The 17708-nt window shown below is 43.4% G+C and overlaps 1 protein-coding gene across 2 annotated transcripts in view; it reads right to left on the bottom strand.

Annotated features, from left to right (window-relative positions):
- Positions 1-4976: 4976 nt before the first annotated feature.
- LOC120955695 (rho GTPase-activating protein conundrum) overlaps positions 4977-17708 on the bottom strand; it is a 56884-nt gene continuing 44152 nt past the window's right edge. For both annotated transcript variants that reach the window (XM_040376781.2, XM_049608278.1), the window contains 8 exons: positions 11374-11441; positions 9116-9560; positions 8955-9042; positions 8297-8885; positions 8036-8213; positions 7787-7970; positions 6715-6874; positions 4977-6639 (listed from right to left, as the gene is read on the bottom strand). In XM_040376781.2, coding sequence (XP_040232715.2) covers positions 6514-6639; positions 6715-6874; positions 7787-7970; positions 8036-8213; positions 8297-8885; positions 8955-9042; positions 9116-9560; positions 11374-11441 — 1838 coding nt within the window. In that variant the 3' untranslated portion in view covers positions 4977-6513. The remainder of the gene's footprint in view (positions 6640-6714; positions 6875-7786; positions 7971-8035; positions 8214-8296; positions 8886-8954; positions 9043-9115; positions 9561-11373; positions 11442-17708) is intronic.

The raw sequence follows: 17708 nt of genomic DNA, 5'->3' as shown, positions 1-17708 counted from the left end.
GCCTATAGCTTGTTTTTTTTTTTTTTTTTATTCAGGAGTAACGGTCCAAAAACCTATAGCTTGTTAATCACTTAGAAATCGTCTCAATCGTACCCTGAGAAAAAAAAGTCAACATTGAGAAGTACATACTGATGGTAAGAAAAGGGAACTCCTTCCTGGTTGGGTCCCTTACAGGGCAGCACATTTTGTAAAGAAAGGTATGATATTGGTGTCATTTTGATTGTCAATATTTTTTTGATGGAATTACATTAGTGAACTCTTACTTTTGATACTGGCTAAAGACAATAAATTACAACATGTCGTTCTGTCCAGTTCAGATCTTCCTTTTACAGAGGAATGCAAGGTGTCATACAAGTCCTTAGTACCCGTTATTCCCTTCCTGTCAACCTCCTTAGAAATTCGAGTCATAAGCCCACCTGTAGTTTATCTAATGACATTGGTCTTTTATCTTGTAGCGTATCTCGGGTCCTCTATTATATCATATGATATGACCTCTATTATATTTATACAACCTCTCCTTCCATTAATCCTACTAGTCCCTGCTGAGAATTAGAATTATGTCTTGATATTTGTCATTCTCTTTTCCTCACTAACTCATTATTATTTTTCTCTCTCTCTCTCTCTCTCTCTCTCTCTCTCTTTCTCTCTCTCTCCCTCTCTCTCTCTCTCTATCTCTCTCTCATTCTCTCTCTCACCCTCTCTCGCTCTCTCTGCTTTCGTTATACACAGCAGTTGTACGTTTTTATGGCATTACGCTAAAAGCGTCTTGGAATTACTTCTCAGGAATGATCGTTATTCGCTTGATCAATAATTCCAAACGATGTTCTTCTATCAACTACCTGTCCCTGGGTCGCCCTGATTGTTTTCTTTTTTCTAAGTTCTAGAGCTGTAAAAGCTTTGCATCGTCGTCCGCGTTGTTTTATGCGAACTTTTTGATAACTACGATGATCACTATGTAAAAAACCACCGCTGCCACCACAGACCAGCAACGGTAGAGGGTGCAATGAGGTTTGTCGGGACCGGGAAATGCGATAAATACTGCAATACAAATGAGCATAATAATGCCTATTGGATAGATAGATAGATTGATAATAACAGTTGTGAATAATGCATCCAAATTGCTGGTCATATTTGCAGCCGGCTGTGGTTTAGGTGCATTGTGGCTGTCTTTTGAAGCCGTAAATTGCTGGTGCTCATTGCTTTTACTGGATACTGGTCCAGATCGATTGAGCAACAGCAGCTCAGCGTTAGAGCATGACGCAAGGAAACCGTACATCAGAAAAATGATCAACACAATACGTATCATTGCGCCTACCATTTGGTGTTCGGATAGAAGCTGTAGAGACCTTAAAAGAGACAATGCAAAAGGGGGTGTTTATTATTGTGTTGTCCGTGCAACGCGTATGCGTATAGCGAACGTACAATGATTGTCAAGTACTTACTGAATATCCTCACTTCAATTCCTTAGCGCTGTGTTAGCTGAGATCAATTTCAATTGATGATGGTGTCGACGGAGCGAGTTTTCCCAAGAACCCTCGGAACTATTCGCCGTGCCCGAACGCTTTCGTTTAGCGCTTGATACGTTTTCCTGCTTCCTCTGCAAAGAACAGTTAATGGTTTCGTGTACCTACAAAAATAAAAACAAACTATTAAAACATACAAACATGGTGTGTGTTTACTATCAGAAAATGTGTCAACCCTTCGACCCCATGTGACAGTTGGTCAGGAGGGCGCCAGCGCTTAATTGATTTTTTTATGATTTATTATTACGTGATGAGAGAAATACATAAACAAATTAAAGTCGAATATGTAATTACGCTAAGATAATATAAAAAAAAAAGAAATTATAAGTGCACTAGTGAAAATTTTAGGCTATGTTGACTTTAAAAAGTAGGAGACTAAAACGCTGTTAGCAATACAACAATAAAACCGCGCTTTCCGGAGATTTTGTTTATGGGGAACGTTTTGCCGCAGTATTAAAGCGCTTCACCGACGACTGCCGGTGGCAGGCGTGTGTCTCCATTAGCGTCATGCACGGATGACGACACAATCAAGGATGGAAAGCAAGAGTTTGGAGCAACAACAAAAAAAAGCCAAAATGCACACAAACTGCATTTGGCCGGATGAGGCACAGTTTCGCGCCACGATCGTACGATGTAACTTTGTATCGTCACATCACGCCCCCCGCACCACCACCCTATATGTATAGGAAAGTGCAAAGTTACGCTGCTGAGTACCGAGTACCAAAGTATGGCCAGCGACTCGTTTTAGCGCAGTGATGTTGCCAAAGTTCTGTTCCCCGCAAAACGTCAAATCAAGTGCGCTTCATTTCGCGCGGCTGGCATTGTGTAGTTTTGTGTTCCGAAAAACTGATGCAAACTACCCTTACGCGTGTTTGTTTATATGAAGGCGTGTGTCGCTACGAATGGTGCGAAATGGAATCATTTCTTCCCTGTTTTTTTGCTTTGCTCTGCTGCTAGCGTACCAACGCTTGTGTGAACGGTTTGGGGGAGATTTCTCTTGACGGTTCTAGCCGTTTCGCGTGCAATATCCTCGTGGCGCATCGTACAATTGCTGTGTTTGGTCGAAATGGGTGAGATTTATGTTACATATTCTACGAGCAAACACGCATGTGAACGATGCCGAACACTTTTCGATCGACTGTACAGTAATGTTTTAATAATTAATTGCTCTACACTGGATGGGTTAGCTCGCTTGTTTTAGCTTTTCCCTTTTTCTAAATCCCATCGGGATATAGTTAAATAGTGTGCTGGAGCTGTTCCATTCATTCTCACGTTTGGTGTGCATTGGGTTCGTTTGGATCGTTTAGAGTCGAGTGCACATTTTTTTCAACAAGGATCCTTGTCCTTGTGGAGTATGTGGTATTTAGTAATCGTTTAAGCTGTTCAGCTCATATAAATTATAAATTTATCAAAAAGTAGTGTAATTTAGATTGGTTTGAAATTGAAGGATTTTGCTAATTTTGAAGCTTTGTCAGAAATAGTGTTATAAAGAAAAGAGGTTTCTTCTTGCAATACTGCAATCATACAACTGCCGTTTTGGCTTCAAACACTTACGAAATCGCAAGAAAGAATTTTTATACCTACATGGCCTCAACAATGCTCCGAATAGGAAAACATGGAAAATTATTTTGAAAACAGGTTTATTTGTGATATGCATATTTCCCCAAGGTTCTAAATGAATAAAAGCTACATGAATATTGAATAACAATGAATATCATAAGGGAAGAAAATACAACTCACAGCTAGGAAAAATATTATTTAAGTATTGTTCAAGAAGACTCAGAAATTCTTCAGAAAACTTCAAACCCAAAGGTAAACCCCATAACCCCGGAACAACGTTGTATTACAAATATTTGGAAGAATATTTGCTCGACTGCCGGCGAATGTGCAACCTTTACCATTTTTTGCATCCTTCCGAAAAACAAATTCACCTCCGTCGCGCATACACGTTTTCCCCGCCATGCAAAGCAGTCTCTGCGAATGATTGCATTGTTTTTGCGGGTTTTTTTTCCGTTTTATGATTTATTTTTAAGATTTGGTTTCAAAATCACACCAACAATGTCGTTGCCACTGGCTGCCAACCAGTGTCGTTTCAATTAAAGATAATAAATTTTTTGCCCGCTACTAGTAGCTATAATTCAATTTCTGTTTCGGCATCTCTCTTTATTTCCATTTCGTTCTGAGCTCCTAAGCAGGAGGAGGGATAACATGAAATGCCGGGATTGAGCTTTGTCGCAAGTGCACTGAGTGTTGTGTTGAAATACCATATGAGACGATTTAAATTGGTGTCATACGGGGTTGTGACTGGAAAACGTGCTAATAACAGACCTACTAAACTAAACCAACACACCATGACTGAGGACATATCTTTGGTCCCTAAATTAAACATGAAGATGAAATAAGTTATGGTGAGGTTTTTGCAATGTGGAGTAATGACTTTTTTAACAAGATAAAAAAAAACTCATTCTATTTTTTTCCGTTAGAGTACAATTCAGTCGAACATCAATCGAGCAATTTTAGCCATACTTTATTCGAAATTCTTCCTCCCCGTCAAACATTGCGAGGGTTGCAAGTATTTTAAAAATATTTTAAAATATTTAGTTTTTATTCATTAATTCTCGTTTTGCTGTGTTATCTGTCGAAAAGATCACTATTTAAATTTTTGTGGATTTTTTTAAAATAAAATCTCAAAATTTAGGTGTTTAGTAAGCTATAATTTGCAATGTTATACGTGCTCTCGGGGTGCTATAATTATAACTGCTAAAACTAGCGGCGAAAAAACTGCCTACGCTCGCAAGCTCTTTAATGCGAGGGCTCTGGGACGGTGAACTTGTATGGCGTGCGAGCCCTCGCGCGCCCTCGCAAATCGCTGTCAATTGCATGGCGGGTCGAGCTAACAAGTACATTGTTTGCGTATAGTAAAACCAACGCTGTAACGCGTATGCCATGCATAACATTGAGAGATTTTCGCGCCAAATTTTCAAATCCCGCTCGAAAGCTTTGCCAAGAAGCTTTCATAGCTCTCATTAGCTTTTAGAGCTTTTAAGCGTTTCAAGTGGCATGTAAGCTCTGCGTGAAGCGTTTTCTATCCAGAAGAAATATTTTATTTGGAAATAGTAATCAACTCCAATTTTTGTTCCTTTATTTGGATTTTACCTATATTATGTCATTTATTAAAATTCTTTTAAATATGAAGAGCAACTCAATAACTATGCCAAGATAAGTATCACGATTTAAGAATAAAAAGCTACCACGTGTGAATATAATAGGATTTCGATTTTTGAGCATTCAAAATATTGATAATCGTTAACAAATATTCGTTGTATAACAATTATACTTAACATTATTTTTCATACTTCAATCATTATTAAAAATTAAAAAGCTTCGTGAAATACAATAGAATCGTGCTAAATCAATCTAAAATGATTCCGACTGTGAAATGAAAAACGCAAATTTAATGAAATTTATACATCTTTTATTAGAGGCAATATTATTTTCATCACACTCACACACCATTTACGTATCAATCCTATACACACACACGCGCAAAGGCAACTCTTTTACACACAATTTAATTTTCGAAGTAATGTTTTCCATCGTCTGTTACACATTTATAGCACTATGGGCCTTAACTATACTAAACCACCTGCTCTCTTCTAATCCTCACTAACACACCTATGCTATGCATTCCTACTGCACCAAAAGCATCGCCCCCATGCGAAGGTATAATAAATATTGCCGTTGACTAAATCTGCGCACTATAACACTGCCCTAAACTGTGCGAAGCGTAGCGATCGTTTGGAAGAGATGGTGAGGCCACTTTTCCACCTCATTTCTCTCATCAATTTACAGCAAGCGTGCGGATCATATTCTATGCGGATTGATGATCCACTGTGCTATGGTTACGGGCTATGTATGAGATCGTGCGATCTATGTTGTGTCCGTTGTGTTTTATTTTTAAATCATATTGCTTTCAGCTGGAACCTGTTAAGGCTAATGGAGTGAACGGTCGTCAGTCTAAATTTAACCTGCCCTTTCCGCACGCGGCCACTGGAACCGATTGAAACGAATAGTCGAGTGACATTTACGACGTTACCCGTCAGACGAAGATCTTCTCAATCACCTTCACCATGTGTTTTGAAGGAGCAAACTCGAATCGTTTCCAAAATTAGAGCACCATGAAATAGAGCTAAAAAAAAACCGATCCAAACGTGCACATTTTTCCCACTTGTATTAGGCAAAACGTTGAGACACTCCACCCTCCATAGTTAATGAATCATAATACGGACGCTCGCTTTCGCTGGGGTTTCCAATATGCCTATTTTTATCTTTCCGGCCCCTAAGGAGCGCACGCTGGGAAGTAGAAAAGCTTTAAATGCGCTGACCCTAAACACGGTTTAAAATACTCACGCAAAAATACTATCGCAAACCTATGTACAAACGCTCTATCGTAAATGTATATATGTATGACCAGCCTGAAGAATGCAGGAAAATAAACTAGCTTAACAAACAAAACTCAATACACACAACGGTAAGCAAGCGACGAACGTGCCAAGCTTTCCTTAATTAATCTATTTCCGGCTGCCGCAGTTGATCATTGTGCAAACGGATCACCCTGCAAAGCACCGGACCTAACTGACCTGTAATATACCAAGCACCCTCAGTCGTAAAAGTCTTTCCCGCGTGCGTCCCAGCCGCTGTTCCTAGTCGCCTAATGAGGTAATGCGGGGGGTAATGGAGCGAGCACTAAGGGACACACAGCCGCGGGGAGAGAACATAATACCGGTCGGGTTTGTTGCTAAACATCTTTCTTAACTAACTAACTCTTAGCAAGTACGCATGTCTGTATATATATTAAGTATGCATGTAAGTGGTTTAGCGTTCGCTTTCTTGGGTTTGACGACAACGATGTAAAGCTTGATGGTTGGTAAATCATCCCGCAGGTTCAGCACCTTCCGCTGTCCCGTTCGGGGGCCGGCTCCGCACACGATCAGATCACTAACCGGTGGATGTGGTTGGTGTCGAACACAAAGTCACCGCCGCTGTTCGCACTTCGGTTGATTGCGATGATGCTTCCGCTTCCGTTTTTGGCTTTGCGCGTTAGCTGACGCTTTGGCTGCGGGTGGGGCAAGAAATGGAAAGGAGAATGTTGAGTAAAGATGCTTGAAATTGCACTGTGCTGATTGCTTACCTGTCCATTTTTGTTGATCATCTTGCCCTGCTCGATCAGGCGCTGCGGCACCAACCACAAGCTGTCGGACATGGTGATCAGCACGTTCGTCAGGTGGCAGCACTGGGCGGCCATGCGTACCTGCGCACCGATATCGTTCTTATCGGGTGGATGTACGAATCTGTAAACGAGAAAGCGAATGAGTTACAATTTATTGGAAATTTATTGGCTTAAGGCAATAGTGCTATACTAACTAAAGCGAACAATAATTCGGGAGTAAGTAAAAGACGAAAAAGTGGAGGAAGGATAATATGATATGTAAAAGAAGCGAAGACGGGTTCGGAAGACGGGAAGGGATATGTTGAAATCGAACTAATCTAAGGCACTGTTAAAAGACGAAAGAGATCTAAAAAATGGGAGAGCAAAACGTGTACGGCATATAGGTATGTGGAGATGAAAACGATAATGTAAGGTGCGACAAGGAGAAGAGAAAGAGCATCGATGCCAGCCACAAAAGTAGCCTGAGCTACCGAGAGGCGGTGTTCCAGCTTAGCTAGGCCTAATAGAGCGCTTCTATCGTCATACTAAGGGCATTCAAGTCTTGTAAATCGTTTCTGGATCCTCTCAATCCTTTGGATCAGAGATACTTGGACTGCAGACCAGATGATACAGACATATTTCAATACGGAACGGACTCAGTAACAATAAAGAGACTTAAGGCAGAAAGGAAATAAAACGAAATGAAATGATGACATAGTCCATAGACGCAATATAAATGAGAGACTCAAATCAAATAAGATGCCAAGATCCTTAGACACACACACAGAGACTGTATACGTGAGAGATACAAGAATGAACAGACAGAACATTTTTCAGGACACAGGACTGAGCCGTTAGAAGCTCGCCATGTAGAGAATTTACAGAACCAGGATAAAAGGACAAGACAATCAGCTGTAGAGAATACAAAACCAAAAACTTTAACGTGATCCGCGCATACCAGGAAGCCGTTTACAAGAAGGATAGCAGTACAGTCATCAAGGATTTGTTTTTGTTTTGCAAGATCTTCTCAATAATCCGGTCGAACGCTGCTTACCTCGGTGGAAAGAACGAAGGCGCAATGATGGTGGCCACGTTCTGTTGCGTCATCTTGTTGAGGTCCTGCAGCTCCACCACCCGCCGGAAGAAGCTGAGCAGTTCGCGTAGTGTGTTGCGGTTTTCGTGCGGCAGCAGCTGACAGAGGACCGCCAGCGCCTTGTACTGATCATGCGGAGGTAGAACTGAAGAATAAGAAACCTTTTTAGTACAAAGTAGTTCTCACAAAACAAGATTCGTTAGATCTTACCGTTCGTTTGATAGAAAAGATGCACCAGATCGTTGGCGAGCAGTGGCTGGGGAAGCTCCCGTAGCCAGCGCTTCAGCAGCGCACTGAGATCGTGCACTCCCGCCTTCTTGATCAGTGGGTCAATCTTTTCCGGCTTGCAGTAAAAGTTGTGCTCGATCTCGTTGTACAGGGCTTCGGTCTGGAGATGATCAAAAAACCGAAAAGAAGGAATTATTAACAAATTCCTTGGAAGTCACGCCATGGGCAGGTCGTCTCACTTACCTTCTGCTTGTGGCCAGGTACCCGCAAAATGCCTTCCTCCCGGGCACCGCGTACCGCCAGCTCGGCCAGTATGGCCTGCAGCACGAGCGGCACGAGCGTCGTATCCTCGCCCGTCACCTGCTGGTCCCGGCGCACCAGCGCATTGAGCGACACGCCGAACACGTTGCCCTCCTCCTTGCGCTTTCGCTTGAACGGTTTCCGCTTGTCGAGCGTGACGTGGTTTTTGTCGAACAGTGAGGCCAGCTCGAGCCAGAGCAGCGGCTGCAGCCGCTTCTGCTCGCCCTCCGATATCTGGTCGATGTCGAGGCAGGGTTCGCGGGCCGCCTCCGGCCGCTGCTCCCACTGGTCCGCGGCCGACGGGGACGTCTGCTTGATCATGCTCTCGAAGCTGACCGGTTCGTACGACGAACGAAGCGGCGAGTTCTCGACCGAGCTGCAGAGCAGACTGTTGCGCGGCGGCGAGCTGGGCGGGCTCTGCTCCGATGATGAGTTGCCGGAGTCGTCGTTGTCCCGCCGGACCGCCACGGCCGACCCGTTGTACAGGTTCGTGTGGCTGCGCGTGCCCGAAATGTGCTGACCGGCGTGGGGTCTGGAAGGAAAGGAAGGGTGTGTTTTAGAGATGTGTTCGTTGTTTTAAGTCACTCGTTCGCTGTCTTACCCGATCGTACAGGATGGATCCGAGCCGGACCGAATCCTCGGTATGTGAATCGTTCCCAGTCTTTGGAAGTTGAGCAGCTCGATGCCTTCTGCAATTGTAAGAAAGAGAAAAACGAATGATTAGAAGAGAATTTCTATCAAACTAACTAATTTGTATCGTACCGTTGTGTATGGGGATGTCGCATCGGATGTGTGATCCACGGAACAGCTCCGCCGAACCGCGCAACGGGGCGCTCGGTGTGCGCCGCAGGTGTTGCTTGCCACGGATCGGTGTCGGACGCACCACACCATTCCCATCGAACACGGACACGAAGCTCGGTATGTGTGGATGGTGGTGGTGCCCGTTGCCCGGCGGCGTGTTCCACGCATCGTCACCCGGCAGCGAGTCCAGCGAGTCCGGTGTGGCACTGCGCGACCGCGTACCGGTGCTGGAAGAATCTTGATCCCGAAATACGTCCCGTATGTCCGGCTTCTTCGTCGATCGGTTGCGCGTGCGGCCGCGTACCGTGCGGTTGAGCGCCTTCACGCGCTGCTTGACCGCTTCCGCGTGCATACTCGAGAGACCAGAGATGACCGGAGCTAGTTCTGTCGCTGACAGCTCGCGACCCTGTGGAGGAGGAGGGAAGAAAAAGGGTAAAAGCGATTAGAGAAATGGCAAAGGATGTTGTTGTTGTGAATAAGATCAATTGAATGCAATTAAGAAATTGATGTAAATAAAGAATTCCCTGCAAACTAACGCAAAACTTCAAGAACAGGACATTGCGGGGTTTCCATGGTTTAGAGGTTGTTTCCAAAAGTTTTTTGGGTAGTTTCCATTTTTTCGATCGTTCCGACGATTCCGACTCCTCCTTTGGAGGGTTCATCCTTTGAAAAAAATCATTAGACGAATTCAACAAATTACGGGAAACAATCAAAATAAATATGGGAAACACTGTATTGAATAGACATATTGAAAGGGTGTTTATTAGCTAAAAGTAGTGTTTTTTTTTACAAATATAACATTGAGCGTAAGTAAAGAGATACAGTACCCTTTACAGATATGGTGCTTGCTGTTCGAGTTGCTGTTTAAGTTATTGAAGAAATGATAACTAATGATAAGTTTAAATGCAATAAGTGAAGCCAATGAAAATAAAGCGTATAATATCTTCGAGTGGTTTAATCGAGGCTCTAGCGAGCAATCTGTAGCCAGAAAGGTACAGACATAAAAGAGATAAAAAATAATCTTCAGATTTTTTTATTGTATTGACCAACATAAGGCTTTTCTGGTTGTAATAATCAAAACAACAACCGTCCCAACAAAGTGATCATGAGACAATTGTAGTCTTTCATAGAATAGTTAAGCGAGTTTTAACAGATGCAATCCTCAGCACGTTGCATCAGATAACTTTCATTGCTTTTTCGATGTTTTTCTTCAGTTCTATATCCACATACAAATATCTTTGAAAAGTTATTTCTTCTATCAATACTTAGTACTTATTTGATATATTTTTGACATAAGATATCCTCGATTTTGCTGTGGTTCACATTAGAAAAATAAATGTTCCCACAAGGCCAAAATTGATAATTCCTATCCTGGACACTTATTTAAGAATTCATCCGGGAAAAAAACATCAACGTTTTAGTCTTCTCTTTCAGGAGTTTTCTTCAATTCTATTATCATACATGAATTTAATTATGCCTACAAGACACGCCAACACAGTCAATGCTGTCAGTTCAAAATCAGTTCTTGACGCTTGTCTGTCCATAACTAAGGTCTGCTTACGCATCTCAAAATCACCCCAGAACAAACGTCACAGGAACGACATCTCCTATACGTCATAGCCGCTTGCTTGTCCCACTTGAGTTCCAAAGCCGGAACACCAAAACAGTCTTTTATCCAATTCCCAAGAATCAATCTTCCGAACCGGGACGCGAGTGTGCGCATTTCAATAACGTAATCAATCAAACTCAATCTTCTGTCCGCAGACTGCCGCCGACGCGGGAAAAGATTGCATTTCGGAAGCGCTTCATCCCGGCATCCCGCTCCCGCGTTGGAACAAACGCCAAAACACGCTAGTAATTAAATGTTACGGATCAATCTGCGAAAAAGAACGGGCCCCTCTGTCCCGTCCGATTGATCCGGCGTTGATTGATATCGTACGGGCGAGAGGATTTTGGAGGTGGCAGAGTATGCAGCGTAGCTCGCCGTTGCTTCCCACGAGAACGTTGGTTTAATGAAGAGCTTTTGCTGTGGCGTTTTAAGACATTAGATCAGCAAAATTTCAATTCAATTCCTGCCCTTGCGCACGATCGGGGCTGCGATGGCGATTAATTAATAACTATGAATGATGAAAATGAACTTTGCTACAGCTAAACCCATTAGGTAATGAAACCCAAACGCCGTGTAGCTGAAACCAGCCCTCTCCCCGGACATCACTTACCTCTTCGAATGCTTTGGTTAGCTGTGGAAATCCTGCCGAATTGAGCCATTCTGCTTCCAGTTCTCCATCTGCAATGGGTACGAAAGAAAACCAAAAACAAAGATTAACTTCTTGTGCCGGTAAAACCGTTTTGCTTCCATCTTAATTACGAGCATCGTTGTCCATGCCCTTTGCTTGACCTTGCGCTTGCACCTGAATGTCTCGTGCGCGCAGGGGCAACCCGAGAACCTGAGGTTGGATTTTCTCACTTCCCCATGCAACGTTGGATCTTCCGCTCGCTCTTCCACGGCTTCTGGGTGTTAATTTTCATACCTTCTTCGTACCCATCCTCCCGGGGGCGATGGAAAGAACCACTGCTCGGCGTTTGTTTTCTTTACGTTAAAGGGGGTTTTTGTTGTAGCTTTTTTGTATTAACTGAACCTTTAGCCCTCGCTTTGATGCCGCTGCTGTACAAATACGTGGCAGTTCCCGTCCGTGGCAGCAATTAGCCCGTGCACTGTACGCGGAAGTCAATCATTAGTCAACCGGTGTGTGTGTCGGTCGGTATGTGCAGTAAGCCGCCACTTCTTTTGCTTTATAGAGAGCCATTTAAACACACCGCTCTTCCTGTTTACATATCGATCCACCTATGAGACCATTTATGAGGCTCGGAGGGTCACATGCAAGAACAGCAAAAAGGAAAGGCGAACGCGAAAACGTCACTCTTGTGGCGATCTGCCTGTTGCTTTCTGCAGTGGGCGCTATTTTCGGCGCATGAAGTCGTCTCGTCGAGGTTAACCTCGGAATGAGCTCCATGATCGCGAATCGCCCACCGGTCGCACAGGGACATGGCCTTAGCAGAGTTCTAGGTTACCCGAGGGCCGACCATTGCTTTCCCCCCTTTTTTGTCTTGTCTCTTCTCTCCTCAACCCACACAGCTGGGCTGTGACCGCAAGGTGACCGAAGGACGAGCACATGAACACTGCACCAACGTTTGAGCGTGTGTGTGTTGAGCTCTGTGGTATCTCTCCCGTTTGCCAACGGTTAGACACTGCCACCAGGCTGGATAAAAAAAGGGATTCACCGGGGCTGTTGTTTAATGTTATGCAAGCAAACTGTAACCGCGCAAGGTTTGTTTGCATTTGGCCGCTTGGCAAGGGGTTGGTACCAACCGAAAAGGGTTTTGTAGTGTCCACACACAGCTTAAGCTTTTTGCTAGCCCTCGTACGCTGTGCTCCCGTGTGTCTGTGTGACGGTTTGTTTACTTTCGGTGCTTGGATGACACTCGGCTGTCCGGCCTGTCCGATAGTCCGACGACCCAACCAAGTTAGTACGAAAAAAACAGGCCATAAATGACACCAGCCAGGTTATGGGCGCTTTATGCAACAGCCATTTTCATTTCGCTGCCCTACTTGCTTGTAGCGGACGTTTCCCGCGCGCGTTTTGCGCGTAGAAATTTGTTCAAATATGATAAACTGCATGTCGTTACCGTAATCGGGGTGCAGGTATGTGTGTGTGCGCGTGTGATACAACTGCTGAACGTTGTTGATATGGAAAAACGTAGCCGCAGTGGCGATGTTGTGATGATTTAATAATTTCGTATTGCGACATCGCGCTGTTGTGTGGGGCGTTTAAATCTTTTGTTCAGTTCAATTCAATTTATTCAATACAATTTCATCAGTTCAATTAATTTGGGATGATTAAATAGTTTAAATTTTGATACTTTATTCTGTGAATGATTATTAAGCATTTCAAAGAATTATGTAAGAAAGAGTTTCAAAGAGCTATGGTAAATATTGTAATTATCATTTATTAAAAAATAGTTAAATTTGAAGGTAACAAAGATGGTCCTTTTTCCAATGAAAGTGACGTCTTCCCTTGCTCATGATCAAGATCACGATCGCCAATTACGAGCCAATATGTCAACAACAAAAAAACCGTCCACCACCCAAACACAGAAAAAAAAAACAAACCAGAACACATGTTGTGCCCCCCCTTTTTGTCGAGCGAGACCTGTTCGCACCACTAACCCATAAAAGTGGCATAGGCATAGTGCGAGCATAAATTAATAATTAATTAACAAGCGCTCCGGCGCAAGATGGTCTGAGCGAAACGTGAACGGGCCGTGAGCGTGTGATGACTTTTTCCACGCTCAGTCCATCGCAAAAAAAAAAAAACAAGAAAAAGTAGGAAAAAATATGAGGCAAAATGATCCCGCTCATTGAGTTTCCCTCATTGCTCCACGGTTGAGCGATGCGTTGCGAGGTGGCGACTGGTGTATTGTGCTTTAAATTTGGCCCAGGCTTGCGGCAGCACCCACACGATTATAATGATGATTATTTATCTTCATCTGGAATTTGCCTTTAGTTTAGTGCGAGTTTTCCGTAGTGAGATCGTAGTGAGAGTTTGTTTTTCATCCCTTGTCTGGTTGGTGCCGCTGTTTCACATCCTCTATCTGGAGTTTTGTTTTGTTTTGACATCCATAATTTACTGCACAAGCGGCTCAATAAATGCAACGAGGTTTTGTTTCTTAACGATTTCATTTCACTCTAAATTAAAAAGCCCCTGCCGAACACTATCTGGCTGAGTTTAAGTTTATATCGCGTCTCAAGCGATAGTGTATGCGTGTACGCGCACCATCCAGCGACATCAATCGCCTCACAAAAGCTCGCGTGTCAGACGAGCCAAACATTGGTACAAAACAGCTCCATCTGCTTTCCCGGCACGGGATGGGAAAGAGTGTCTAGTGTGACGTTCGCTTGCTGCACTGCTTCCGGCACGTTCGGTTACCGGGAAGGGCAAAAGATGCCATGGGAATCATATTGTCTCACAGAGGTTGTAATCAGTCGTGTGGGTAAGTGATTTGAATAATGTCATTAAACATAATATTTGCACGGGAAAGTATAGTGAATTTAATAAACGAAATAATTAATAGTGCAACCTATTACTTATGCAACTCTAATCGAATCCGGCTTGAGCGTTGCAAAATTGCATTCAAAAGGTCTGCGGCATAGCATTCCATTATTTTCAGTTGGAACGTGGCGTTTTAGCTATTCAGCACGAAGTGAAGCTAACGCCCGATAAGAGTACGCAGCGGTTTATTTGTGTAAGAATGTAACACGATGCCATGCGATGTCTTTTGTGCGTTGCATACCTCAACGGTAACGGGCACAGCGATGAGCATTTTGTAAGCTTTTTATCAATATGGCTATAAAACTTGTAAAAGCTACGATAGTTTAGGAAATAATTTTGACACACATTTAGCCCTCCGTTTCATCCCACCATTTGAGTAATTTCTGTGAGTTATGTTTACTTTTATGATAAAAGAGCATTTTAAATTTTTCTACACATGCAGCTGTGTGTGCCCGAAATCCCTTTACACCAAAAATATCCTATACGCGTGTGCCAAAATCACAGTTCCGGAACTTGTGGGAGCCCCAAACCGAAATTGATGCCGTTTGTCGGTAGTACAACGCACTCGCATCCAAGTTACACCAATCTACGGTCCATCGAGAGAGCAATGGGGTAATGTACGATGGGCTGAAATGACTTCCGAGTGAGGTAATTTAACCGGCACAATTGAACATTACCGGAGGCCCAACTACAGGGCCACGCCGGGGTGCTTAAATTTTGCCAAACTCCCCATGCGTCCATCCCCTTTCGGAAGCCTACGCACGTGTGCTTGGGTTCGGGTTAGCTCATCGAATGCCCTAGCTCTCTCTCTCTCTCTCTCTCTCTTTCTCTCTCGCTCTGTACGCACCAAAATTGAACCATCAAACGGGAACGAGTAACTGCACTGTTCCGAAATCGAAGCTAACTTCCCGAACCTATATGGCACACACACACAAGCGTGCCACGCTCGCACACCCTGCTCCAATGATCCGTGGCTGGCCGGACATGGAACCGGGTAAAGGTAAAACGGTACGCCAAGTGGGCCGCGTAGGGTGCCCGGGTGCCACGTGATATGATTTGCATTCGTAGCGATATTCGAGGCAACGGCTTTTCGAGTACGAACCCTACATCCCCTGAGCATACAACGGAGGAGGTGCAGAAATGACTTTCCCGTACGTGGTTTCAATAACAATTGCAAAATGATCTTGATTTGTGTGAAATCGATCTCACACCCACCAAACCGAATGATTTGCGTGTTTACGGGTATGAAAAACTGTAAGTTTAAGGTGTGAGAGGTTTTTTTTAGGTGTGGGTTTATATTATTTGGTTTGGTACGCACAATGTTTCAAGGCCTATGTAATTAGATGCCGAAAGGCTGTAGATGCAGAACGTAATGGACGTCATCTCAAGTGTTCTTTACTCAGTTGTTGAAGTGAACGAACGATTTATTTCCTCACAACATTCAGCAGACAACACCCAAAGGGCGGTAAGTGTAACAAAACAAATACATGATTCAATAATATTTATTAATTCAATTTTTTTGACTCTATGAATCCTGAATTTGTATTTAAAAAAAAAACTGTTCGATCATACTTAGTTAACTCCGCATTAATTTATTATTTAGCTTGTTTGATTGTTGGTGAAAAAGTATTTGAACTGATTGTCCAAACAAATCAATACAATATTGTTTTAAGGATCATATCAACCTTATGCTATGAGGTTTTTCGCAAATAGTTATGCAGTTTGTTTTTATGCAGTTTTTTCTCAGAATATCTGGTATTTATTCTGAATTCTTACGCTCCTTTGCCTTTTTAGGCACAAAACCCTAAATTAGCAGTAACATGACTGGACTCTCCATGGGTCATTTTATTGCACGTTTGAAAACTAGCAGCCGGTAGTCTTTTGATAAATACAGGGGTTTTCAGAGATAATCTTAGTTCTGGGACACTTTCATGGCTCTTTCTACGGGATATGAATTTTATATGATGGACATTAGACTCCAAAGCACCTTTTTTGGACAAATACAATAGGATTTTTCAAAGTGCCTGTCCAACAAGGACAGAAGTAAGAGTTTCCATAAGATTACCATAAGAGAGAGAGTCAAGAAAGTGTGTCATAACTATTAGAACTCCTAAAAACCCCTGTAAGGAGTTGCAAAATTTAAAATATTTGCCATAATTTACTAACCACTAGAAACTATTACAATGATATGAATAAGCAAGAGTTTTTGTTTAGCTTTGTATCAAAACAATTTTGATTAATCCACACATCATTTAGTACATTTATTAATTTGAACAAAAATGATGGATTGAAGCAATCTTCTTTAAAACACAAAGCTAATCACTACTCCACATGGCCATTTATAATTTCTATATTTAATATTTATATACTATATAAGTATAATTTTGCAATGAGAAAAGCCATTACTGCACTCAATAATATAAACCATTTCGCTTCTGGGAGGGACGAAACGGCACAACCACAGTCACCTCGACCTTAATCGTTCGCTGGGATGCCGATGGGGGTACTGGCAAGGTCGGCATTGCCTGGCCAGGCTGCCCACCCTGGTGACATTTCGCATCCGAACGATCGCAACCAGCACACACACACACACACACTTCCCTCGGCAATTCGTAATCAATTCGTAATTGTTAAGCACCGTCCCCCGCGACCCAGGCGAACGATTCATCATGGACAGCCCGTGCGGTGCGTTCATCAGCGAGTCAACAATTAGTCGATAAAAATAAATAACTGCACAAAACAAAACTGCAGCACAAGACGCGACGAGGCACTCTACTTCTCAATTGCTCCATTGCTGCCCAGATTGTCACTCACGTTTTCTCGCCTCCTTCTTGAGCGCGGCCCATGTGGTGCAACGACGCCGGCAGCGGCGGGCCACACCATCACAACCCGTTCACCTCGCAGCTGAGGCAGAGCGCAGCAGCACTAGTACCGTGCCGCCAGTACGAGCTGCTAATGATATGGGTCACCGCGAAAGGAGCATTTCAATTGTGCCAAAGGTTGAGGCAAAACTGCAGCCCGGACTCCTGTTGTTGCGCAGGACGGGGCTTCGTATGCAGGCCGTAAATCCGATAATGATGGCCAGGATTTGGCGTTTCGGGGAGGGCGCTATTTGCCGCGCAATTATCGTCGTGCTTCAGGCGCCCGCTCGACTCGGCGACAAAAATGATGACAACCACTTCATTTATGGGCCGTGCCGACAATTGTTATGTTGTCTTTTTGGACATTTTAACGACCCGAAAGTGCAATGCTGCCTTGTAGGTCAGGTCGTGGTGGATTTTTATTTCGTTGCATCTTTAAAGCACCTTTTTAACAGCAGGTGATGGTAGGAGGGGGGCGGGGCAATAATTGGTGTCATAAGTGTGGGTAATAATTATTTTTGTTTTTCTTGGAATGATATTTAACCCACTGCAAGCGTTTTGATTGATTTTTTTCCTCTCCAA

This window comes from Anopheles coluzzii, chromosome 3 (genome assembly GCF_943734685.1).
Source record: "Anopheles coluzzii chromosome 3, AcolN3, whole genome shotgun sequence".
Taxonomy (NCBI): Eukaryota; Metazoa; Arthropoda; class Insecta; order Diptera; family Culicidae; genus Anopheles; species Anopheles coluzzii.
Note: the sequence above shows the minus strand (reverse complement) of the source record. Positions and strands in the feature narration are given on the sequence as shown.